The sequence below is a fragment of the Podarcis raffonei genome, chromosome 9, assembly GCF_027172205.1.
Source record: "Podarcis raffonei isolate rPodRaf1 chromosome 9, rPodRaf1.pri, whole genome shotgun sequence".
In the NCBI taxonomy this organism is placed as follows: Eukaryota; Metazoa; Chordata; class Lepidosauria; order Squamata; family Lacertidae; genus Podarcis; species Podarcis raffonei.
This window is the reverse complement of record NC_070610.1, coordinates 69,598,183-69,622,860: the sequence shown is the minus strand read 5'-3', so window position 1 is coordinate 69,622,860 and position 24,678 is coordinate 69,598,183. Positions and strand designations below refer to the sequence as shown.

Genomic DNA, 24,678 nt, shown 5'->3' with positions numbered 1-24,678 from the left:
CAGGGGTCCTTTAGCTTTTACCTTTACCTAGTGCAGCACCATAGGTAGGTATAGAAGCCATTTCTTTTGTCCAGCTATTGCTTCTCTGTCTGCAAATGCCTGAGACTGAAGCTACAGGGGCTATACTTTGCCCATGTGGCAGTTTAAGAGACACAAACCGCTTGACCGTTTTTAGATGTAGGACCTTGAATAGGTCACCCACGCTAAATACACTCTTAACGAAAGCACTCTTGGGCTTGCCTTCAGATGAAATGCTTCAAAATATTTCCGCCGCATCAATGTTCTTTGACCTGAGAGGGTCCCGGATGTTGTCAAGCTACAACTCCCAACCTCCCCAGCCAGCTTAACCTTCAACCTAAGGTTGAAGGGCATGGAGCTAGCTCAAGAGTTGCTAGCCTGTGGGCCTTCAGATATTGGACTCCAACTCCCATCAGACCTACCTCTCATGGCTGATAGTCAGGGCTGATGAGAGTTGTAATCCAGCAACAAATGGAGGGCCACAGGTCAGCTATCCTTCAACTAGATCTAAGAGAGGCGTACACACCATGCATTTTAAGCACATTTTCTCGTCAAAGAATTCTGGGCACAGTTGTTTGCTAAGAATGCTTGGAAATGTACTTTGTGAGGGCTAAACTACAGTTCTTTGAGAGGTGCATGTGTGCTTTACAGGCATATTGAAGGCTTAGGCTCAGAAGCTGCGGGTAGTAAGAGTTCCCACAATTTTTCTGGAGTTTTAGTGCCTACTGTAGCACTGATGAGCCTTCTCCCACTGACCTCACATGTTCAGTGCTTCTGGAAGGAGGAAGAACAACTTGGAGTGAGCTGTTTATTTACAAGATGAGCTGAAATCCAAGGGGCTATTGGCTCAAATTCTTAATATGCTCATTATTTCAAAATGAAGGGAGTTTGTTTCTGGACCCCGCCCCACCAAATCTCAGCGGCCTCACTAGCTGAAGTGGTTTTGTGGGTCAGGTAAGGTGACATTGTATTTTGCCACACGCTGAAAACAATTACGTTCTCTTTTTTGTTTAATTTCCTCTAGGCCTTCCAGAATCTGTCAGCTTTCGTTTTACAGGTACACATCGCCCTGCAGTTCATTTTCTAACGCGTTGCGAGCTTGTTTAGTATGTTGTTAATACCTGCTAGTTTAAAAATAACAGTGATTAAATCCTAGCTTGCGATGAAGGTGAAACAGCATGATTAGCAATCTTAGCAAGAAAAAGAAAAGATCAAGGGATGTGAAAGGAAATTAGCAGGGAGAAGTGATCGTGTGAGGGGGTGCTTAACCCTTCCTCCTCCTGTTGTTTTCCCCCAACTGCTTTTCTCCACACACCTCCAACTAGGGAGAGAAAGATGCCATTGCTGTCAACCGTCCCTTATTTGGCGGGAAAGGCCCTTATCCCAGCGCTGTGTCCTGCTGCTGTCCCTTATTGATGATGTCCCTTAAATTTCCCGGGTTTCAAAGGAAGCAGCTCCTCTCCCTCCCTCCCTGCTGGCTAGGGAGGAGGGAGGCTCCAACTGTGTTGCTTGGCTGCGTTGCTCACCCAATAAGGAGTCTAAGAACGACTGGGGGGGTGGAGCTTGCATGCCTTGTGCCGATCAAATCGGCTGCATTGCCTGGGGACTCGCCTTTGCTCAGCGCTTCCCAGCGGAGAGGTGACGGTGGTTTTCCTTGCTGCATCCCCTTTGCCGGGTTGCTGCGCTGTGGGAACCACCGCTTGAGGCTTCGTTTGGCTGCTGGCTGGGCTTTCTGCCTTTGGCTCGGAGGGGCTCAGAAGCTGAACACAGCTGTGCTTGGGAAATCCCTTATTTTGGCTGCTGATCCTTTATTTTCGAGGCTGCTGGTCCCTTATTTTCAAATCTGTAAGTTGACAGCTGTGAAGATGCAGGGACATGCAGTAGTCAGGAGAAAGCTCTTAAGCACACCCTTCTCAGCTACCTTGCTGCTGCCAAATGTCCTCATTCTATCACAGTGCTTTGCAGCTGTTTAGTGGGGCCTCAGGATTCCAGAGCTGGGTTCTGCCAGGAAATAATGGATTTCCGGTATAAGAAAGTAAAACTTTGACCTAATACGTATCGGCAACTTTCCTGCAGATAATAGAAGACAGTTATTTTTAGGGGGCGGAATGGTTACTGAAGCTATTATAGCTTTTTTTCTTTTTTCTTTTTTTAAAGAGAATTGCATTTTCTATAAAAGTGTGAATTAGTTAATTTCCTGCAGATGATGAAGACAGTTTTGGGGTTTTTTGGGTGAGAGTGGGGGGGTGGAGACCAATGATAAATTTTAGGGGGGCAATGATAAATTTTATTGAAGTTATTATAACCCTTTACTTACTGAAGTTATTATAACCCTTTACCTACACTTTACATAAAAGTAAATTAGTTATCACGGACTAGCAAAATGCTTATTATGAAGGACAAAGGGGGAGAGGATAGATTTTTAGAGACACACATCTTAGATGATGATGATTTTAACAATATCCTGCCTTAACTTTAGGTTAATGTCCAAGGCGGTTTACTTAGCAATAGTGAAACAAAGTCAAAAACAACAATCACATATCAACAAATATGCAATGCCAAAAGGAGCAGTGCACCATATCCAGCCAAACCCAACAGCAATTAAAACCCACCAGAGGGGTTTGATGAATGAAACTACAGTCGTATCTCGGAAGTCGAATGGAATCTGTTCCGGAAGTCCGTTCAACTTCCAAAACGTTCGGGAACCAATGCACGGCTTCTGATTGGCTGCAGGAAGCTCCTGCAGCGAATCAGAACTGGTGGAACCCGCGGCAGACATTTGGGTTCCAAAGAACGGTCACAAACCGGAACACTCACTTCCGGGTTTATGGTGTTCAGGAGCCAAAACGTCCAAGTTTCGGGGCATTTGGGATCCAAGGTGCGACTGTATTGTAAACGTGGTAGTTAAAGGATAGTGAAGCAGCAAAGATGTTTGGAGAGGATGTTCCACCACTACAGAAAAGACCGTTCCTAAGCCACCCACCTGATCTTTGAGGATGCATATAGGTACGTAGATTCATATAAGATGCCATATTTAAAATACCCCAATCCTAGGCCATTTGTAACACTATAGGTCAAAACTGGCACTTTGAATTGCAGCGAGTCATTTACTTCACTTGCAAGTCGGTAGGGGAGAATTGTGTTGTTGTTTTTTAGGGCTGGTTCTTATACATAAAGCAAATTCATTTAAATGGTTTTTCTTCAGTCTCAGATGGAGAACATACAAGCCCTGAGATGACATTTACTATCCACTTGCTCTCCACTGATGATGGATCGCCGTTATTCCAGATCACTGCTCCAGTCCTTGAGGTCAGCCAAGGAGGCAGAGCCACTATCGGTAAGGAGAAGGAGCAAGAAATCCAGGAGACTCAAGCTGCAGCCCACAGCCCAGTTGCAATTCACACACATTGTAGTCCACTTAGGATCTTTCCATAAATTAGCTGGTCTATGGTTACCAGATTTTTTTCAATGAATAGGGGGACACTTTTTTTTCTTCTTTTTTTTTGAAGCTGAGTAGCAACAGGGAGTCAGTAGTGGGGATGGTGAGGCAAAAGGGACGCAGGTGGCGCTGTGGGTTAAACCACAGAGCCTAGGATTTGCTGATCAGAAGGTCGGCAGTTCGAATCCCCGTGACGGGGTGAGCTCCCGTTGCTCGGTCCCTGCTCCTGCCAACCTAGCGGTTTGAAAGCACGTCAAAGTGCAAGTAGATAAATAGGTACCGCTCTGGCGGGATGGTAAACGGCGTTTCCATGCGCTGCTCTGGTTTGCCAGAAGCGGCTTAGTCATGCTGGCCACATGACCCAGAAGCTGTATGCCGGCTCCCTCGGCCAATAAAGTGAGATGAGCGCCGCAACCCCAGAGTCAGCCATGACTGGACCTAATGGTCAGGGGTCCTTTTACCTTTACCTTTTAGCAACAGGGAGTCAGTAATGGGGATGGTGAGGCAAAAGACCCTGGGCCTAAGCACACATGCATATTGTATAAAGGTGCAAAGCCCTTCTTTCGCACCCTGTGAAACATAAATGCTAAGTTTTTAAAAAACTGGGCAATGGCGTGCCGCCCGCCCATTACTCCCAAGCCTCCCCCAATCTCCTTCCCCCTTTGTTTTGACTGATCAGGGGAGGCTTGGGAGTCGCGGGGTTTCCCAGTTTTTAAAATTCTTCAACATTCTTGATCATGAACGTAGTATTTCTTACACTGCCTGTTTCCTAATCATGTTATATTCACCTTTGCACATTCATTGGTCAATGTGGGAAATAGTCACATTTTCCAGTATCGCATGGAGACAGTGAACATTAACTGGGCAATATGCAAAAATCACCTTTTGATAGCGTTCATTTGCACACATTCTCTGTCGTTTTGACAACTTTCAGAATCTAGTCAAATTACCTAGGAATTGTAAGTGCTTTGGTTTCTGTGCTTTTAGCATTGGTCAGGGATGTGCCTGTTTATAGTGTTACTTTTGTGTCATATGCTTCACTCTTCTCCCTTTGTAAGCTGCTCATACTAAAATACTCCAGCTTTTCTGAGAGGATAAAAACCCAAATAAATGCATTTTGCTTCCCCTACTTGGATCCCTCAGGGATACAGCTGACAGTGAGCGATGTGGACACAACTCCTGAAGACCTTTTATTTGAGGTGGTGGATCCTCCTCATCATGGACATCTCTTCAAGCACAGCTCCACGTTCCCAAGCCGCCTGAGTGCAGGTAGGCATGTGTGATTTATTTATTTTTTTGTAGACTAAGACATATCTCTCTATAAGGAAAAATGTGTGGCATGTACGGCAAACTGTGTGTGCTTATTTTTCTTGGAATGTAGACATACCCTGTGTGTCACAGTGGCCTGGCTCATGTATTTTTTTAAACAAATTTTATTGCTTTTTAAATAAAACAAATACAAGAACCATTACCTGGCTGTACATCTAATGGTGTTTGTTCTATCCAATGAATAGTCAATATTCCAACCTATTACAGTTGTACCTTGGTTGATGAATGCCTTGCGACTCGAACGCTTTGGCTCCCAGACGCCACAAACCCAGAAGTGTGTGTTCTGGTTTCTGAACGTTCATTGGAACCTGAATGTCCGACGTGGCTTCTGCGGCTTCTGATTGGCTGCAGGAGCTTCCTGCAGCCAATAGGAAGCCGGGTCTTGTTTCCGAACATTTTGGAAGTCGAACGAACTTCCGGAACAGATTCCATTCGACTTCCAAGGTACGACTGCACTTAACGTAACCTCTCCACTGAAAAGATTGAGCGGTTGACATAACAAGGTCTTGAGTTGGGTCATGAACATCGTTAAAGAAAGCAGTTCACATTTCTTGGAAGGTCTCTCTTTTCGGTGCCTGTGTATTTGTGACAAAACAAACCCTTGCGCCACATGTGGTTTTTTGGGGGGGGAGGGTTTAATTTATTTATTGGGCAACCCCCTCCAACTTCTTTCCTACCTTCCTTCTTCTTCCTCTTTTTTTAATGTATTTTTATTGAAGATTTTCTTGATTTACAAAGGTATCTTGTATTTTTTCCCCACATAACACATTTATTTATTCTTACAAATCGGGTTCATTTGTTAAGACATTAGGAAGAATAGGGGGAAAGAGGTGGAGGGGGAGGGAAAGATGGGTGGGGTCGGGTGGTGATGTTTCTATTTTACTTACTATACGTAGGGTTTGGCGTCAGCATAGCTTGTGCAGGTTCTCTGCTGTTCGCTTGTGTTCCTTTGGTGGTGATAGAGGTTGGGGTTGGTCTAGGGTGTGGTCATTCATTTGTGGTTGGCTGTGGTGATCTTTGTTTTCATGTGTGAGTGGGGTGGGTGGGTATTTTGGATCAGGTTAGCCATATTGATTTGTATGCTGTTGGTGGATTTTTGTCATTGTCTTGTTGGGCTGTGTATGTGATAAAGGGGAGCCATACCGGGGTGAAGGCGTCTTCTTCTATTTGTCCCCGTGTCAGTTTCAGTTTACTGGTTAATTTTTCTAGTAAGGCTGTTTCCCAAGTTCTCACCATGTTGTACACGGGAAACTCCTGATTTCAACCTTTCTTTCTGAGAAGGAGATACCTTCACGTATGAGGAGGTCACCAGGAACGCTCTGCAGTATATCCACGATGGTTCGTCCGCAGCGGAAGACACTATGGAGATTTCAGTGACTGATGGCATCACCACAGCGACGGCCATACTGAAAGTCGAAGTAGCCCTGATCAACAGTGAAGGCCCCAGGCTGGATCCCGGTTGCTCACTCTCCATCACGGTGGCTGCTAAAAGCTCTGTGATCATCACCCGATCCCACTTTGCCTATATTGTAAGTGCACCATTCGTTTCCAGCCTCTTAGCCTTGATAATGTACCAGTCTATCAGCCTGTCTGGGTGTTAGGGGAGGGGCAGTACCCCTGGTGGGGGACACATTGAAGATAGTTTGTCCTCATCCTGCACTCCGCTCTCACCTGTGGCACCTAGAAGCTGTCCACATTTGACAGCATCCACAACTGGGGAACAGCTTTGATTGGCCAGGTAAACCAGGTGAGGGTAGCTGATGGGTCTCAAACCCTCAGTGAGTTAGGGACAGGCTCTGCTGGATTGCGTGGATGAGGAGGGGAAAAATCGAGAAAATTTAGAGCCATGCTTTAAAAGATAACAAAAGTTAAGATACTAAAAAGGATTAAAATTGCCTCAATGTCCAAAGCATCTGTGTAGGCTTGTCTAAGCAGCAACGTTTTTAGCCGGTGCCAAAAGGAGTACAGTGAAAGAGCCTGTTTGATATCAATAGGCAGGGAGTTCCAAAGTTCTTACATTTGTGGAGTATTACTACTACTAATAATAATGATTTATTATTTATACCCCGGGCATTTGGCTGAGTTTCCCCAGCCACTCTGGGCGGCTCCCAATCAAGTGTTAAAAACAATACAGCACTGAATATTAAAAACTTCCCTAAACAGGGCTGCCTTCAGATGTCTTTAAAGATAGGATAGCTGCTTATTTCCTTCACATCTGAAGGGAGGGTGTTCCACAGGGTGGGCGCCACTACCGAGAAGGCCCTCTGCCTGGTTCCCTGTAACAATAATAATAATATAGATAGTTTTAGATGGTTTCTGTCCATTTCCCTATGTTTGTTTTAAAAACGTTAGAAGGAGGAGAATGTCCATTGGTGCCCGGTTGTATGGAATGACTTTCACAAGGTTCAAAGGACTGTTCACTTTTTGTTTCTTTTATCTTTACATCAACCTTGTGAGGCAGATAAGGCCCAGAAAGTCAGGGTAGTTTAGTGGTTAGAGTGGTGGACTAGGGCCTGGGAGTTCAGGGATTGGGTCCAATCTCCCCCTTGAAGCTTTCTGAGTGACCTTGGGCCAGTCACAAACCCTCAGCCTAACCTACCTCACAGGGTTGTTGTGAAGAAAAATTGGGGAGAGGGCATGGAGAGCTACACACGACACCTTGATCTCCTAGGAGGAAAGGTGGAATATCACAGCACAGTCCCATGCATCACAGAATTGTAGAGCTGGGTTGCAATAAATAAAGGAGAGTGAAAGGCCCAAATCACTCTAGTGAGTTTCATGACTGAGCAGTGATTTAAACCACGACCTCCTCAGTCCTTGTTTGAACACTTGCTGTTGGGGAGCCAAAACAGTCCAAGGATATGAAAAGAAACAGCAGTAACAGACCCTCTAAATGTCCCTATTTTCCAGGGACAGTCCCGGCTTTACAAAAACCATCTTGGTTTGTGATTTGATCTCGGAATGTCCCTCTTTTCTATTTTCAGTCGAGAAATGTTGGATGGTATGGAGTTAATCCAGCTCCCAAGCCATGTGAAGTCAATCCTGTATAGGGAAGGGTTTTTTTAATGTTTAATGTTTTATTATGTTTTTAATATGTGTTGGAAGCTGCTCAGAGTGATGGGGGCAACCCAGTCAGATGGGTGGGCCATAAATAGTGAAATAATAATGGTAAAGGTAAAGGGACCCCTGACCATTAGGTCCAGTCGTGACCGACTCTGGGGTTGTGGTGCTCATCTCGCCACCTGCATCCCAATTATAATAATAGGACATCCCTATTTTCATTGGAGAAATGTTGGAAGGTATGTGGCAAACTTGAATGCCTTAAAGAACCAAGCTTGACCCGGAAGTTATTGTGCAGGGCACAATTTGCCATATGCCTGGTTTGTCTTCTGCACATTTGGCTAATTCTTCTTGCAGTTCCCTTCCTTTAGCAACACCTCAGTGAAGATGTCCAGGCTCCTTGATGTCTTCCCAGGCTCAGGGCCTGCCATTAGTTTGAGCCTCCTTGACACTCCCTGGGCCCGTGTACTTGCAGAGGAAACACTTCCTACGATTGTGTTAAGGTGTGAAGGGCGGTTTCTTGAGAAATGTGACTCTTGGCTCACTCTCCCCGGCATTTCAAGGAGCTTCTAACGCAGCCCTGGCACGTAGCCTGGTCTCTCTTCGCCTTTTATTATTTGGAGACAAAAGCTGACCCGGAGCCAGCGGCTGCATTCCAAAGCCGTAAAAGTGTGAGGGAGACCGCTGTAACATAAACCGCCGACATCCCTCTCAATGTTCTCGCTTGGCAGAAGTTTCAACCTTTTCTGCCGTGTCCCGCTTGCGGCTGCCAAAAAAGCGTACGAGTGGGGGGAAGAATGAGTTCTTTATTTCTAACCAGGTGTTTGGGACTGTGCCTGTTACATGAAGGTAGAGGTGGAGTGCAAAGGTAAAACGAAAATTAAGCTAATCCCAGAGTCAGGTGCTATTAAGCCTCTTTCGTTTGAGGGCCCACCATGGAGGCGGTAGAAAGCATGCCTAGCCGGGTGTGGAGCAGTTTGCTCTTGGTTGCAGACCTAAATGGACACAGATTTAACTCTGGTTCCCTTTCAGATCCCATCGGCCCCAACTAATTCCCAGAGTGGTTTAATAATCAACCCCCCTTTTACACAGCGCTGGTTTACCAAATAGGCAGAGGAGGCACAGACCCTGTGACAACAGATCAAAATAATATTGATTTGATCTTGGAGCAAAATTACAATCAAGCTTTCTTAGTTCAGTGTTATCTCACCAAAGCACGCGCATGAGGGCCTCCCCCCCCCAATTTTTTTCAACTGCCTAGGGGTCTCCACAGGGTTTAATCTGGCACAGCTTTCACAGGAACTCTGGGAATTGTAGTTCTGTGAGGGGGAATAGGGTCTCTCGTAACAACCCTCACCGTCCTTAACAAGTTGCTCTTTGGGGAAAGCCATGACTACTTAAAGTGGCACGATTCTGCTTTAAATGTATGGTGCAGATGGGACCTAAGCCAAAGTAGTGTTTTCCCCCTGTGTATAAGACAATGGTTTTTTAATTATAAAAAATGTTTAAAATTTGGGGTTGTCTTATACAAGGATAGTGCAGGGGGGGACGGGCGATTGGTGGCAACCGCGAGCAGGAGATTGTCATTGGCGAATCGGTGGGTGATTGATGGCTGCGGCAAGGCCAGCTGTTGATTGGCTGCTGCTGCAGCAATTGGGCGGGCGATTGGCAGTGATGGCCAGGCAGGTGAATGATTGTTGGCAACTCTGAGCAAATCCCTCCCCCAAAAAAGCTTAACAGCTGTGGGCAATCTCCCCCCATTTCCTTAATTCATTTGGAGTCCCAGAAAATAAGGGTCGTCTTATACACGGGGACGTGCTATACACGGAAAAATACAGTATGTGTCAATGGAAAAAAAATCACTTATTCTACTCTCACCTCCCATTTCCCCAGTTCTCCTGTGTGTGAGCTCCTTGGGTTAGGGACCTGACGTACCTGTTCTTTCAAAAGCACCTTGGAACTGCCACTTCACCAGGGTTCCTCTTGTGCTGAAGTGTTGAGCAAAAGGTAGGCTCACCTGGGAAGGAACACAAGCTCACAGGAAGCTGTCTGACATCGGGTCAGATCATTTGTCCATCTCTCATAGTATTGTCTGCTGCGTCTGGCAGTTTTTCTCCGGGGACTCAGGTGGAGAAAGGTCTTCCATCTTATCACCTGTAACTTGACGGTTTTGATTGGAGTCACCAAGGGTTGCATCCTGCATCTCCGTGAGCTTCTGTGTGCAGCACATGAGCTCTACCGCCGAGCTCTCACCACCCCAACATCCAAGGCTGAATCAGGGTGGTTTAGCACCCTCCTCCAAATCATAGAATTGTAGGGTTGGAAGGGATCATGGGGGGTCATCTCGTCCAACCCCCTGCAAGGCAGGAATCTTTTTGCTCAAGGTGGGGCTCAAACCCACAACCCTGAGGTTATGACAGTGGCGTAGCATGGAGGGCATAGGGGTGGTTGCCCTGTGTGCGAAATGGTTAGAGGGCGCAGAATTTCAACAGCTGGAGGTGCCTCAATACAGCTGTGCCCATCCGTCGCTGGGCTCATTGAAAACGGCTTCTCCTTGTGAACCAGGAAGTGACCTCTCTAGACAACAGAACAACTCTTCTTTTCTTATCTCTGCGGCTCCAATCTCCTGGGTGATGTGGGATGCCATAAGGGAGTTGAAATCACATGTGTACTCCATCTATTTCTCTCCCTCCCACCCACCCACCCCCTCCATGTGGCCCTGGGCACTGGCAACCCACGCTACACCACTGGGTTAAGAGTCTCTGCCAACTTTTCCATTTCTCCATTACCAAACTCTGGGGTGGGGGGAATGGCAACTGTTCCACTCCTCTTTCAGAAGGTGAGGTCTTTGGCTACATACTATGAGTTGTGTGTATGTGTGCCTGGATTTCGTGGATTTTGCCCATGAAGGTCTGAAGAGAAAAGCTTACAATAAGAACAATAATAAATAATATTATTTATACCCAGCCACTCTGGGTGACTTACAGCATACAGTATATGGGACTTGGGTTTCCAGCTCCTCCAGTTCTATGGTTTTATGCTCATCCCATGTGACGCTCCAACTTGGAAGACTCTGTTGGCATTTTGAGTATTCAGGACTGTTGCTTAACACAACGTGTGTGTGTGTGTGTGTGTGTGTGTATATATATATATATATATATATATATGTATGTATGTATAACGGTCGGAATGCAGGACATACTATTCATGCTGCTGGTCCTATTTTTATACTGTTTCCACCTAAAATATCTCCTCATCCTGTTCTTTAAGGATTTAGATGACAAACTAAAATGGGCCTGCAGCTGGCGTGTTGAGGTTACTGGCAAAATCTTTAATAAAAAGAACTTTGATTTGGAAAAAACGACACAACCAAAAAGGAGGGTGGCAGGTGTGTTAAGGAATTCTGAGCTGCAAAGGTGTTAGGCTGGGTATGCAGCTTGTTGATTCATTGCGTGAGTTTAAATCATTAATTGACTAATTGACTAATCTGCATAACTTTGCTTGTGAATAGAACATTAGTTCTGAAGAGGAAAGCATTCTTTCATTCATTTTGGAACAGGGATTGGGGGCCCCACCCCATAAGTGCCGCTAATGGAATTGTCGGTACTTGCAATAAAAAATAATCAGCTTTTTTTCTCTTCAAAAGTCTGCATCCTGATCAAGGGCACCCCCCCCCCGGTGATCAACCTAATTTGAATCAATTTATAGAACTGTACACTTGGGAGGGGAACCTGAGGGTCATCTAGCCCAACCCCCGGCAAAGCATCTATGACAGATGGCCATCCAACCTCTGCTTAAAAACCCCCAAGGAAGGAGAGTCCACAACCTCTAGCAGATTGATTAACTAAGCATCAAAGACCTAGAATCCAATGAATTTTAGGACTGCTCAGACTTCGCATTTTGGTGGCGCTGTGGTCTAAACCACAGAGCCTAGGACTTGCAGATCAGAAGGTCGGCGATTCGAATCCCCGTGACGGGGTGAGCTCCTGTTTCTCAGTCCCAGCTCCTGCCCACCTAGCAGTTCGAAAGCACATCAAAGTGCAAGTAGATAAATAGGTACCGCTCTGGCGGGAAGGTAAACGGCGTTTCCGTGCGCTGCTCTGGTTCGCCAGAAGTGGCTTAGTCATGCTGGCCACATGACCCGGAAGCTGTACGCTGGCTCCCTCGGCCAATAAAGCGAGGTGAGCGCTGCAACCCCAGAGTCGGCCACAACTGGACCTAATGGTCAGGGGTCCCTTTACCTTTGCCTAACTTGGAACATGTACCATCAGTTACAGGCAGGAATGTTTTTACACTGTGCTAGACTGTTTCATGCCCACGCAGCCCAATCCTTGAATAAGTTAACCTTTGCATGAAATTATGCAAATCAGAGGGGGACATTGAACAATTCCTCTGATTTTGCCTAATTGAAGCCGTAACATTTAATATTTGCACAGTTTCTTCTGCTAGTTCTGGCTTCTGGTGCAAATCACCAAAAGCGAAGTTTCAAAATGAGCACAGCGAAACACCACAAGTGGTTGAAACCAGTGTGGTGTAGTGGTTAGAGTGTTGGACTAAGACCTGGGAGACCAGGGTTCGAATCCCCACTCAGCTGTGAAGCTCACAGGGTGACCTTGAACCCAGTCACTGTCTCTCAGCCTAACCTACCTCACAGGGTTGTTTAAATGAGGAGGGAGAGAAATCATGTATACTCTAAATGACAAGAGTTCTGCTCTCCACCCGGTCTTGTTTCCCTCATTTTAGCCCAACTTAACTCCTGCTCTTTTTCATCTCACTTCTCTCTTTAGGATAATAATTCTCCTGATTCCAAGATAAGGATTCAGTTAATTTCCCTTCCCATGTATGGAACTCTGGTGCGGATAATACCCGGACAACATTCTCAGGAGTTTTCGGAGGTCTATAATTTCACAATGGAAGACATCAACAATAAAAGAATCAGGTAATCCTGGGGAGATTTGCGAAATTCTTCCAAGCACCCTAAACCCTCCCTGCTCATTCAGAAATCCACAGTGCCACCTACAGGGAAGACAGGCACTGAACATCAACAATACTTTTATAGCCTGTCTCGCAGAATGTCTAATGATTGAGTGCTGATCTTTTCATGTTTTGTGGACTGAATTACTACTGCAAATAAGCGCTTCACAAACAAAGCTTATAAAAATTATTCTCCCAGCACAAATGTGAAGCGGGAAGAGAAAATGGAGAAGCTTTCCGTTTAAAGAAAGTGTTAACTGTTGGGTGCTTTTGGACTTGGAAAAAAAGATAACTGAGGGGAATAGGGCTAGTGAAATTATTTGCTAAAGTGTCCGTCTCCTAAGGCAGACGGTGTTTTGGGACTCCAAATCCTTCTCAACACTACCTCTAATATTGTATGATGTACAGTATAATTTAGCACTGAAGAAAAGCAATATTTTTTCCAGTGAGTTGAAGAGAGGGGCCTCTATAGGCATAATGGGAAGATATAAATGAACTTTGGGCTCACGTACTCCCCCCCCCCAAGCCATGAGAATGAAATTGGAAGTGTTCACTGTGACTTTGAAACAAACCATCATTCTCCATTTCATCTGGACTCTGAAAACTGTGGTTTGTTTAAACTATGGTTTCAGAATGCACTGAGATCAGAATACAATTTGATCCTGTACTGTTCTAACAAGCCACAGTTTATGGAGCTCAGATGTAATGGGAAACTGTGGCTTCTTAAAAAAGCTGAAGTGAAAGCTTCCAATTCCCCCTCTGGCCATTGACTATGCTGATGTGAGTTAGAGTCAAATATCATTTTATATTTGCCCTCCACAGGTTCCCCAGTCCTGCTATATAAAACTTAATCTAGCTATGGGGAACATGTGGCCTTCATCAGCCTCATTCAGCATGGACAGTGGTGAGGGATGATGGGAGTTGTAGTTCATCTGGAAAACAACATGTCTCCCGCCTCTGATCCAGTTCTTTGTTGTTTCTGCCTCTTCTTCTGGAGTTGGTAGACCACAGCTTTCCCAGTTGGTTTGTCTCACCCAGTAACAAGAAAGTGCGAGTCCTTTTCTCCTTCCCTCCAAGCAGATAAGACGGTGGTAAAGATTAAATTGTTGCAGAAAGGTTCTTAAGCACAAAGCCTTTCATCTGGCTGTCACTGCGTCTCAACTCCTCTCGCCTTTCCTGTGCAGATACCTCACAGAGTTTGAGGCCTTCAGTCAGCCAGTCACCGACATTTTCCACTTTGCTGTTTTCGACGAGGACGGGAACCGGCTTGACAGCCAGATGTTCACCATCACTATCACAGCTGTCCAGAGCAAGCCTCCAGTCATCACTTTTGCCGACCATATTGTGGTGCGTAAACAGCTGGGACTTGGGGGTGCAGGTTCAAAGTTGTAAGAGGAGCATGCTTGTCACAGGCTGGACTGCAAACACTCTCCATTTTAAATTCTGAATGGGACTTAGAAGGAAGATAGTGACTATTCAGGGTCTCATGTGGCAAGATATTTCCCATCAACCACTGCCTGGTCTTGATTCAGTCCTCTAGGAAGGTGCTGATGGCGAAGAGGGGAGATTTTCCTGTTTCCAGCCCTTTCCCCCATGTTATTAAAATTTGCACGTGTTAGGCCAGGAGTGGAACGGCAGTACATCAGCTACAGCATTGCTAGAGCAAACTTCAGATGTAAACCTCGGTTTTGCTTTTGTGTTTTCAGGTGGATGAAGGAGGGAGGGTACCCCTTAGAGCTCACCACTCCCTAACCATTGACTCCGATCTTGCCCAGGAAGGCTTAGTGGTGACAATCACATCTTTCCCAAGATATGGGTACATTGAAAACACCAAAACAGGTAAGTTTGGAACCCTCAAAAATGGAAAGGTGGTTCCTTTGAATCTTAAAATAAACACTGGCAGATGAGGTTCCGCAGTGCATCCCACTTAATCTTTGAAAAACAGCAGCGACAAAAAAATCATTTGTCTTCTCTTTCTGACTGAAAGCGCGGTACCATTTTAAAATAAAGTAAAGTATTATTTCATATTGGCATTGTTGTGTTTGCAGGTAGGCGACTTGGTCCTGGACACACTGCGAGCTCAGAGCTCTCGTTCTCAATTCAAGATGTGGTAGAGAACCATATCTATTACTTTCAAAGCGTCCACGAAAGTATTGAGCCATCCACGGACACCTTTAGCTTTTATGTCAGCGATGGCTTCAGCCAATCAGAAACCAGCAGCGTCAACATCACAATCAAGGTGAGCTCACTTGTTGGGTTTGATTCATAAAACCTGTTGAGTTTAGAGAGGATGTGTGCATTATCCACTAGAAATCTGAAACCTCTCTTGTGATTAGTTTGAATATATGAAACCCCACAAATATTAATATGGGATATCAATTCACATTGCTGGTATGTTTTGTGCTGTTTGTGATACCTTAATGTTCTAGAAACTTAGAATTAAGTTGCCATTCTGATTTACCCAAAAAACCTGGACACACAGAGTTCCAGATTCAGCCGAAGCTGTTTGTATGTGTTTACATTTGCAAAACCGATTTTGAATCGGATGTTGCAGCTTCTAGTTGCATTTCTTATCCCCCACCCCCCCAACTTTGTGGCATTGCGTGAGTGCACTGTCTTTCACAAACGTCTTTGTGTTATTGTAGCGTCTAAATGATGAGTCCCCGGAAATGGAGGTGGAGCCTGTCAAAGTGCAGGAAAGCACAGGGGTGGTGATCACAAATTCCTCCTTGAGCATGAAGGACCTGGACACTCCGGACAACCAACTGGTCTTTGTAGTGACCAAGAAACCCACTTATGGTAAGAGACAAGTTTCTGATATTGCTGAGCAAGTGGACTTCGAATTATTTTTTTAGGCTTTTATTACCTTACACGACCATCACATATGATAAAAGGTATGTTCACCTTATTCTCAGGTTATCTCCGCAAGAGACAGTCTCATCTGGATCCCTTGGAGAACGGTCAAACCCTGTCTGAGGGCTCCACCTTTACCTACCAAGATGTCCTGGATGAACTAATCATTTACACACTGGGCAGTTCCAGTGTCCAGTCTGATGAGTTCAGATTTTCACTCTCCGACGGCCTCTACACGCAGACTGGGAAGGTGGAGTTTTTCATTGAGTTGTCCAAGTCGGAGCCACCCAGATTAGTTGTGAACAGGGGCTTGCAACTTTCTGCCGGTAAGGGGGTGGGCATCAGTCGCACTTTTTGTGGCAGTGGTAGTGATGCTGACAGCCAAATGAACAATCAGAACTTAACTCTCTGTATAAAAACTTTTTTTTTAATGCAATACATTCTGTGTGCAAAGAAAGATCCAGTATCCAAGTTCACTGTAACTCACTACATGTGTATTATGGTTTTATATCATTTTAACAGCAAAAGCTTATTCATAGAGCCAAATAGGAACTGGTTGAGAGATTCTTTGAGTTCCTTCTTAGTTCATTGTCCCAGAGCTACAATTCTCAGGGTCCCCTTAGGAAGAGGGAATAATTATTCAAGTAGTTTTAAGCCTGCAATGCTTTCTTGCACAATTGGCCATTTTCTGCCTTCAGAATGCTCCCATGACTTATGCCCTATGCAAGATCTTCTCTGAAGTTTAACTATCCTTCTGGTAACACCTTGCCTCTCCCATATTTTGTTCTTTTGCATCATTTGGCCTCTCCTTCTGAACTGATTTGCCCATAGTTTAAACTGCAAATTTGCTTGGCAAAGGCAACATGGTTTTGTGTACAGCTCAACACCTGTTATTATCATTTCAATGCATGTGACCCTATATAAGCAAGTAAACTACCCTAAGCTTATTGCAATATCCAGATGCAGCCAATGTAAATTTCAGTGGAGGAATTAGAGGCAAGAAAGAGGCAGGGGCAATAGCAAATAAGAATTAGCACATACAATTCACATTGAATACCCTGTAGACTTTTAAACTTTTGCAAATATTAGTTCTCCCTTCCCATTTGTGGCCCTTCATTCAAGTCACCCTTCCCCCTCATCTAAAGCAACAGTTCTGTTTATCCGAACTTCCGAATTATCTGAATATTTTTGGGATGTTATCCCTGTTTATCTAGGATGAATGTGGTTATACCACAGAGATGTTCATTATATTCTGGCTTGCACTCTTTATAAAGACTTGAGGAATGAGATTATCGCCCCTCTTTTATTGTCCATTCCGGGTTGCCCAACCACCCAACCACAGTGTCCTTTCTCTTGGCAGATCAAGATGAGCAGGTGACAGCAAAGGTTGCAAGGTTTATAGCTGGGGCAGTCAGAATAAGATCCACTATTTGACTATTGATTCAAAACCCTAAAATGTATTTTATATAATTGACTTTTTATTTCTATTCTTTGTATAAAGTATATTGTTGTTTTATTGCTATGGCCGATGGCTGGCACAAATAAAGATTCACTCATTATCTTCAGAATGATTATGCAAGGAGGAATAGCAGGTATTTGACTTTTCGTTTGCCATTTAGGCTCTGTGGCAGTCCTTACAGACCAGCACTTGAAGGCCACAGACTCCGATTCGGATGACCTGGCTATCAGATACATCATGAAGAAAGACCCTGTGCTTGGAATTCTGCGTATCCATAAAAGAGATTCACTTGATCAGATCTCTGCTAAAGGACCAGTGAGAAGCTTCACACAGGCGGATATAAATAAAGGTGAGCACTCCCAGTCCCTGTTCCACAGGAGAGTTCCATAGTGTATGTGTGTTCAGTTGAGTCTCACATTCCTGGATTGATGCTTTAGTACAAAACTGGATTTCTAAAAAGGTTTGTTTTCCCTCTGCCAGACTCGTGCTGGCTCAGTGGGTAGTTGTCTCGCTCCTCAGTGGAGTTTGGAATAAGGATCGTTTACACCAGCTTAATGTACCCTGCCCAAAATTACGTTGACTTCCTGTCGTTTGGGTGGCTCCGCTAGTCACAGACATCAAGAAGACAGTGACACATCTTAGGAGTCAATATTATTAGAAATATGAATTTGGAGAACTGCCATACAGGTGATATAATGAAATTCAGTTAGAGGGGATGCGAGGAAGTCAGTTATTAATGTTATGAGAATTAGATATCTGAAGAAATAATTCTTTTTCTGTGTTTAGCTTACTGTATTGTAAAGTGTTTTTCTTTGTTGTGTGTTTTGTAATGTCTTTTTTGTAATAAATGTGGAAAACCAATAAAAAAAATTTTGGGGGAAAAGAAGAAGACAGTAACAGAAGCTCATTCTCATTTTATCTCCCCACAGGACAGGTGGAGTACAGCCACGAGAAAGGGCACCCCGGTGGGATATTTGCTTTCGTTTTTGATGTGGCTGATGCGGAAGGAAACAAAATGGCGGACCAGGCGTTTACGCTTCGGGTAATGGGTAAGGCCAAGGGATTCTGTTGCAAACCCTTGTTTTCTCTTTGGCGAGGAAGGCAACTTGGCTGTTGTTAACTGGAAACAAGGAAATTAAGGAGGGAACATGGTTTCAGCAGAGGGGGAAGCAGGGCCAGATTTAGGTTTGATGAGGCCCTAAGCTCCTGAAGGTAATGGGGCCCTGCTTCCCCATTACCATCCCTGCAACAGGGTGAGCTCCCATTGCTCGGTCCCTGCTCCTGCCAACCTAGGAGTTCGAAAGCACGTCAAAGTGCAAGTAGATAAATAGGTACCACACCGGTGGGAAGGTAAACGGCGTTTCCGTGCGCTGCTCTGGTTCGCCAGAAGCAGCTTAGTCATGCTGGCCACATGACCCGGAAGCTCCCTCGGACAATAAAGCGAGATGAGCGCCGCAACCCCAGAGTCGGCCACGACTGGACCTAATGGTCAGGGGTCCCTTTACCTTTATGTAAAAAGTGGAGATGACAAACACCATCTTAGAAGACGTAGTCCCCCTTTTCCTTTTCCTCAGGAGGAAACACCTGTTCTCAGATGATGCCAAATGTATGCAAATTTAACTGATTGATATGCTAAAACGCATATGGCGAATTGGCTAAGATTTCATTAACCAGGTAGCAGCCTAGTTTAGAATATTCACGAGAGGCAGGAAAACGGAAGCAAGGAAGCTGTTGGTCTTACCCTTTTGCCTCTGATTCTCCCAGAAGATTGGTTGCCACCATCCATCATTGTCAACACAGGACTGGCCTTGGACGAGAACTCTGTGAAGAAGATCACCACTCTTGAGTTGTCCGCTGTGGATCAGGACAGCGAGCCAAGTGATCTCCTGTACAGGATTACTAAGCAGCCCCAGCTGGGGCACCTAGAGCACTCTGCAACACCAGGTTTGCAAATGTTCACTGTTTTTTGGAGCAATATCAAGCCAAGTGCTTGACAAGACTTAACTGTGGGCTTTAAAGGCAGGGGTGGGCAATATTTTCCCCCGATGAAGGAACATTTGTTAGGATATTTCCGTTCCACCTTAAAAGGGAGCAGGATGTTTGTATAACAGCCTGCGTAATTTCCTGTCTCACAGGATGTTTCTGTTGTCTGTTCCTTTCGTTTTCTGCTGTTTTGCCTGAGCAGTCGGAGCAGACGGTCATGTCTTCTTTGTTCTGACCAACGCCGAATAAACTGTAAATATGCTGTTCTGCTCTCATGCTGTGCAACTTTTGCTGTGTGAATTCTGCTGTTAGAGTGTGCACTAAGCCTGTGGCTTAGTGTCGCTAAATTGCTGGTACTGCGTGACTACGGGAGGTCGATGGATCGTCCGGCACCGAGCTTGGGGGCTCAGATGGACTTTATCTCCCTGGCAGTATCCCAACAACATTAACCAATGGGAAAAGCCCATCTGGGATACTGAGATTATTAATATTGGGTGTTTAGAAGCAGTTGAGTGAATTAAAGCTGACTCTTTGAAATAAGAAATTCTCTAGTCTGGAAAATACAGTTCAAAAGCTTTACTCACAGAGGTTGACCCAAAACAAACATTTATACCAGATGGATGGGGTATAAATTATTATTATTATTTTAAAGAATAAAATTACGTTTGGATAGATGCATAATATCTTATACTGATCCCAGCATAGGTAAAATATATTAGATTATGAACATCTTCCACCCAGAGCTAAAAATCAAAGCTCTCTCTCTTCTTCATTCCAGCCTCCATTAGCCTGAAGCTGTTTTCCCAGAGAAGAGATTAGCACATCCATTCTCTCCAGTAGCTTGAGAACAAAGAGTCACTCCATCCAAGATGGAAGCCAACAGATTAGCATATGCATAGACTTGTAATACATCCTGATGCCTTGTGAATGAGGCACAAAGATACAGTCCCATGATACAGCCCTACAGAATTTGGTGTTAGGCGCCCTGAACCCGGCCCTGGCTGGGGAGGGCGGGGTATAAATATTTTATTATTATTATTATTATCAATCTGTTAGGCTCTCTTTTCAGCACTTCTTTAGCTTCAGTGGAAATTTCCATGCCATGCATCACAGTATGCATGCAGACCCATTGCAGAGTTATTTTCCATTTCAGTATACAATTATATTTAACATGGGATGGGCGGAGACAGAATCAAAATTGGACAGCCTTTGAGGAACTGTTCCTTCTCTTTGTGCTATACCAACCCTTCTCCACCGCTTTTGCGTGTGTGCACACATACGTAGAGGAAGCAATTCCTGCTGGAAGGGGTGCTGTTTGGATTTCCCACCTCGGACACCGATATGCCCAGGGTTATGTCCCGAACGACAAATGAATTTTGTGCTTGAGTTATACAAATGTAGGCTGAGATGACTGGCAGAATCCGTGACCAAGGAAAAGAGACAGTGGAAGAAGATTGGAAGAAATACAAAGTTTATCTTAAGAACTGTTGTAAAATTAATGAGTGCTAAAATGTCATGGGTAATGTAAAACAGAATTGCAGTGGTAAATGATTGGGTAAGGGAAGAAGGTTTAAAGAAAGTGAATTATAAGTTAATTGAAATCAGGGGTTGCTGGAAAATTTTAAAACAGGGATGCAGAAAAGGGAGGCATGGGGAAGTCGGTGAAATAAGGCTTAAGAAAAAGAGGTTATGAAATTATACGTGTTTATATGTTTGTTTGTCTACGTATTGTGAGTTGTAATGTGTTTAATTCATGTTGGAAAACTAATAAAAAATTTATTTAAAAAAAGAGTTATACAAATGTAACTACTCTGCATACTTCTTTGGGTTGATTGTGGGGTAGGTGACTCATCTAGCCAACCGCGAATCATGAGTAGGGCAGCCCTAAACAGTTTTGTTTCTCTAAGGGAAGTTTCTAGTCCATAAGATTGCAGAATCATCAGCTTGCTGCTGTTTTCTTTCCCCTGCCATTTCCTGGTACTCTAGGCAGAAGGATTAGCTCCTTCAGACAGGCAGACCTGGTCTCCCGCAACATCCAGTACATCCATACCAGTGAGGATGAGAAACATTCTGACACATTTGCCTTCTCCGTTTCCGATGGCACACATGAGGTGAGTGGATTTCCTTTTGTTCTTGGCAAAAGTCAGCTCCAGGCAGACGTCCATTCATATTTGTTTACACAAAGTTTGCAGGAAGGTTATCCGAAGCCAGCTGTTTATTGAGCGTACACTCTGATTTTTTTGTAGAAAGGCTGGTCAACGTTGTGCAAAGCAATCATTTTATCCACACTTTCCAGGGCATTTTCCCGTAACTCAGTCGAATTTTATGGGGAAAGGGGGAAGTTGGCAAGTTGTGTAAGAGATTGCCAAATCCACTTAAGTATGGAACCTGAAAAGACCCTGAAGACCCTGATGTTGGGAAAGATGGAGGGCACAAGGAGAAGGGGACGACAGAGGACAAGATGGTTGGACAGTGTTCTCGAAGCTACTAGCATGAGTTTGACCAAACTGCGGGAGGCAGTGGAAGACAGGAGGGCCTGGCGTGCTCTGGTCCATGGGGTCATGAAGAGTCGGACATGACTAAATGACTAAACAACAAAATGGAACCTGAATTTGCCAGTATGCAACTGAATTCCACCTGCAAAATTTCAAGAGTGCCCCAGATGCTCAGGCAGAGTTTGTCCATGAAAGTCGCATTAGATGGGAATCTGGTTTTTATTTTCGCTTCATCTGTTTTCCCCTGTAGGTGAGCCAGAATTTTGACATCACCATTAACCCGGTAGACGACTCTTTGCCTGTTGTTCAGAGCCCTGGGATGAGGGTGCAAGAAGGAGTGAGGAAGACCATCACAGAGTTTGAGCTTAAAGCCACAGACATGGACACAGAGGTGAAGCCCTTTCTGTCTCTTTGCTCCTTGAAGCACTGCAGAATCCATTTGGAATAAGAACTGTCCTGTGTCAGGGTCTAGTGTGCCCCAGGAAAAGGGAGGGAAGGAGTCTGACTCAGGAGAGGGGAGCAGTGATTTGTGGGGGGCCCTGTACCAAACGGGAGGCAAGAGTCAGAGGCAGGGGGTGCTCCAGAGCTGGAGGGCTGAGCAAGGAGGGGTTGGAGGAAGAGGCACGTCAAACAAGTGAAGGTCCAAGTGCTTCCCCACCATCTCCTGCACCACTGTCACCCAGAACCAGGAGGGGGTTGAAAAGGGAGGAGCAGAGGAAGAGTTTTCACACATGCATAGTCTCCACTTATCTTGATCCCAGCTCTTCAGGTCCCCTTCACACATTCCCTTCTTGCTCTCAGGCCAGATCCATCACATTCACGATTGTGCAGCCGCCACGACATGGCCTGATCGAATGGACCAGCGACGGGCACCGCTATCGCCAGACCCACACCTTCACAATGGAGGATGTCTTCCAGAACCGGATCAGTTATAGTCACGATGGGAGCAACTCCCTGGAGGACCGCTTCACCTTCACTGCGTCCGATGGATCCAATCCCTTTTTCGTCGTGGAGGAGGATGGGAAAGAGGTTGGGGAAACCGTGCTGGCTTTAGAGCTCAGTCTGAGTCCATCCCGACATACGGTAGCATCGTATGTAGCTTGTACAACTTCAGGTTGAGAAGCGCAAATTTCAGCGCTTCCCTTTGGGTGGCAGGTGATGGGTAGAGACCTCCATATCCACAGAAAGCTAACATGTTAAGGGGGGGGAAGCCAATTTGAGAACTTTTCTCCCTGTTCTGTAAGTTTTCGCTGGCTGTGAGACTGTGCCTTAGTTTTCCTTGATTTCGTAGGGGACTCTTCAAACATGTGCTCTCCCTACTAACAGTCTGAAATGATACAGTCCAGCAAGAGTTGTACCATCTGATTCTGCTGCCAGTGTAACTAGTATGGGTTAGTCAGTCTAATTCTGCCCTCAGAACACAATGTGAGTAGCAGAAACAGTGTAATCAATTCTGTGAAATATTTTGAGAGGGAGGGCAGGGGTTACGTTCAAACGGTATCTAAATTTTACAAAATAAGAGCACAAATGTTTTCTCAGCTTGTGACTGCTGCGCCCCAGTTGTTCAGAGTGGAAATTCTTCCTGTGGATGATGGAACCCCGAGAATTGTCACAAACTTGGGCCTGCAGTGGCTGGAGTACATGGATGGCAAGGTAGGCTTTCACGTTTGCTTTGTTTTCAAGTCACACGTTTTGGTGCATGGAGAAAATTGGGAAAGGCTACTGAATAGGTGTCAGAGGTGCAGAACAGAAAATGGGCAGCTTTTCCAGGTCTTGAAAGTTGCATTGGCAATATAATTTGAGGACTACTTGGGCTTGAGCCCTGTCCTCCTGACCCAGATATTCTTACCTGCCCCACTTCTGGATTTGCCAGAAGTTAAAACTTAATATGAAGTATGTGGGGGTTGCTTAAATTTATTCTATATTTCTTTAGATGTTTTCATTAGGCTATTGTTTATGAACATTTGCAGTTTGTTTACATTTTTGCAACTGTTAAGAATGAAGGGCGTTAATTTTCTGATTCTGTGAGCTGCCTTGAGCCTGGTTTAACTATGGAAAGGTAGCTGGCCAAGCAGTGATGTTAAAGACAACTAGGGTCCTCATAGACATCATTCTCCTGAAGGGCGAGAGATTCTGTTCCTTTGTTCTACATGGAAGATGCTCTAGGCTGGATAGCTCAGTCGGTAGAGCATGAGGCTGGGTCGTGGGTTCAAGCCCCGAAAGATTCCTGCATTGCTCAGGGTTGGACTAGATGACCCTTGTGGTCCTTTTCAACACCACAATTCTATGATTCTATGTGGAAAGTCAGCCATTGCCAGGGCAGGTCCACCCATGTGGTGGGCTGAAGCAGCCGCCTTAGGTGGCAGAAACCCAGAACGCAGCGCTCTGCAAGTTCTCACAAGAGCTCCGCGAGATCTCACGAGATCTTCTTGAAACTGCTGTTGTCACTTTGTGGGCGCTGCTGCAGAACCCATATAAGGGAGGCTCCAGCAGGGGCAAGGAAGCACCTTCCTGTTTCGCCTCAGGCAGTGAAATGGGATACGCCACCCTAGCCCTCCAGCGAGACTGTATTCAAACATGCTTGCAAATCACTTTGAAGATCTAAATGGTGGAAAGCCAGGATATGAATCTGCTAGATAGATTAAAAATGGCAAACACCATAATTCCAGCTGCGAACGACACACGTGTTAGAGACCAGGCTGGCACTGTGAGCTCTCCCCACCTTTGAGAGCCAGTGTGGTGGTGTGGTTAAGAGCAGTGGACTCGTAATCTGGTGAACCGGGTTCGCTTCTCTGCTCCTCCACATGCAGCTGCTGGGTGACCTTGGGCTAGACACACTTCTCTGAAGTCTCTCAGCCCCACTCACCTCACAGAGTGTTTGTTGTGGGGGAGGAAGGGAGGGGAGAATGTTAGCCGCTTTGAGACTCCTTAGAGTATTGATAAAGCGGGATATCAAGTCCAAATTCTCCTTCTTCTTCTTTGTTGTGGGGTCGGGGTTGCTGCCTGGCCCAGTGGAGTCTGTAGCACCCAAGTTCCTGGGCAAATCCCATTTTCAGTTGACCACAGAG

At 45.2% G+C, this 24,678-nt stretch overlaps 1 protein-coding gene across 1 annotated transcript in view; it reads left to right on the top strand.

The window, feature by feature from the left end:
* Positions 1-24,678, top strand: part of FRAS1 (Fraser extracellular matrix complex subunit 1) — a 354,385-nt gene that overhangs the window by 270,750 nt on the left and 58,957 nt on the right. The window contains exons 34-50 of the mRNA XM_053404373.1: positions 1,043-1,075; positions 3,224-3,355; positions 4,601-4,726; positions 6,068-6,315; positions 12,634-12,785; positions 14,005-14,167; positions 14,527-14,659; positions 14,869-15,059; positions 15,466-15,619; positions 15,736-15,999; positions 17,293-17,481; positions 18,062-18,181; positions 18,897-19,076; positions 21,102-21,226; positions 21,861-22,001; positions 22,412-22,639; positions 23,150-23,263. Of these exons, the coding sequence (XP_053260348.1) occupies positions 1,043-1,075; positions 3,224-3,355; positions 4,601-4,726; positions 6,068-6,315; positions 12,634-12,785; positions 14,005-14,167; positions 14,527-14,659; positions 14,869-15,059; positions 15,466-15,619; positions 15,736-15,999; positions 17,293-17,481; positions 18,062-18,181; positions 18,897-19,076; positions 21,102-21,226; positions 21,861-22,001; positions 22,412-22,639; positions 23,150-23,263 (2,693 nt within the window). The remainder of the gene's footprint in view (positions 1-1,042; positions 1,076-3,223; positions 3,356-4,600; positions 4,727-6,067; positions 6,316-12,633; positions 12,786-14,004; positions 14,168-14,526; positions 14,660-14,868; positions 15,060-15,465; positions 15,620-15,735; positions 16,000-17,292; positions 17,482-18,061; positions 18,182-18,896; positions 19,077-21,101; positions 21,227-21,860; positions 22,002-22,411; positions 22,640-23,149; positions 23,264-24,678) is intronic.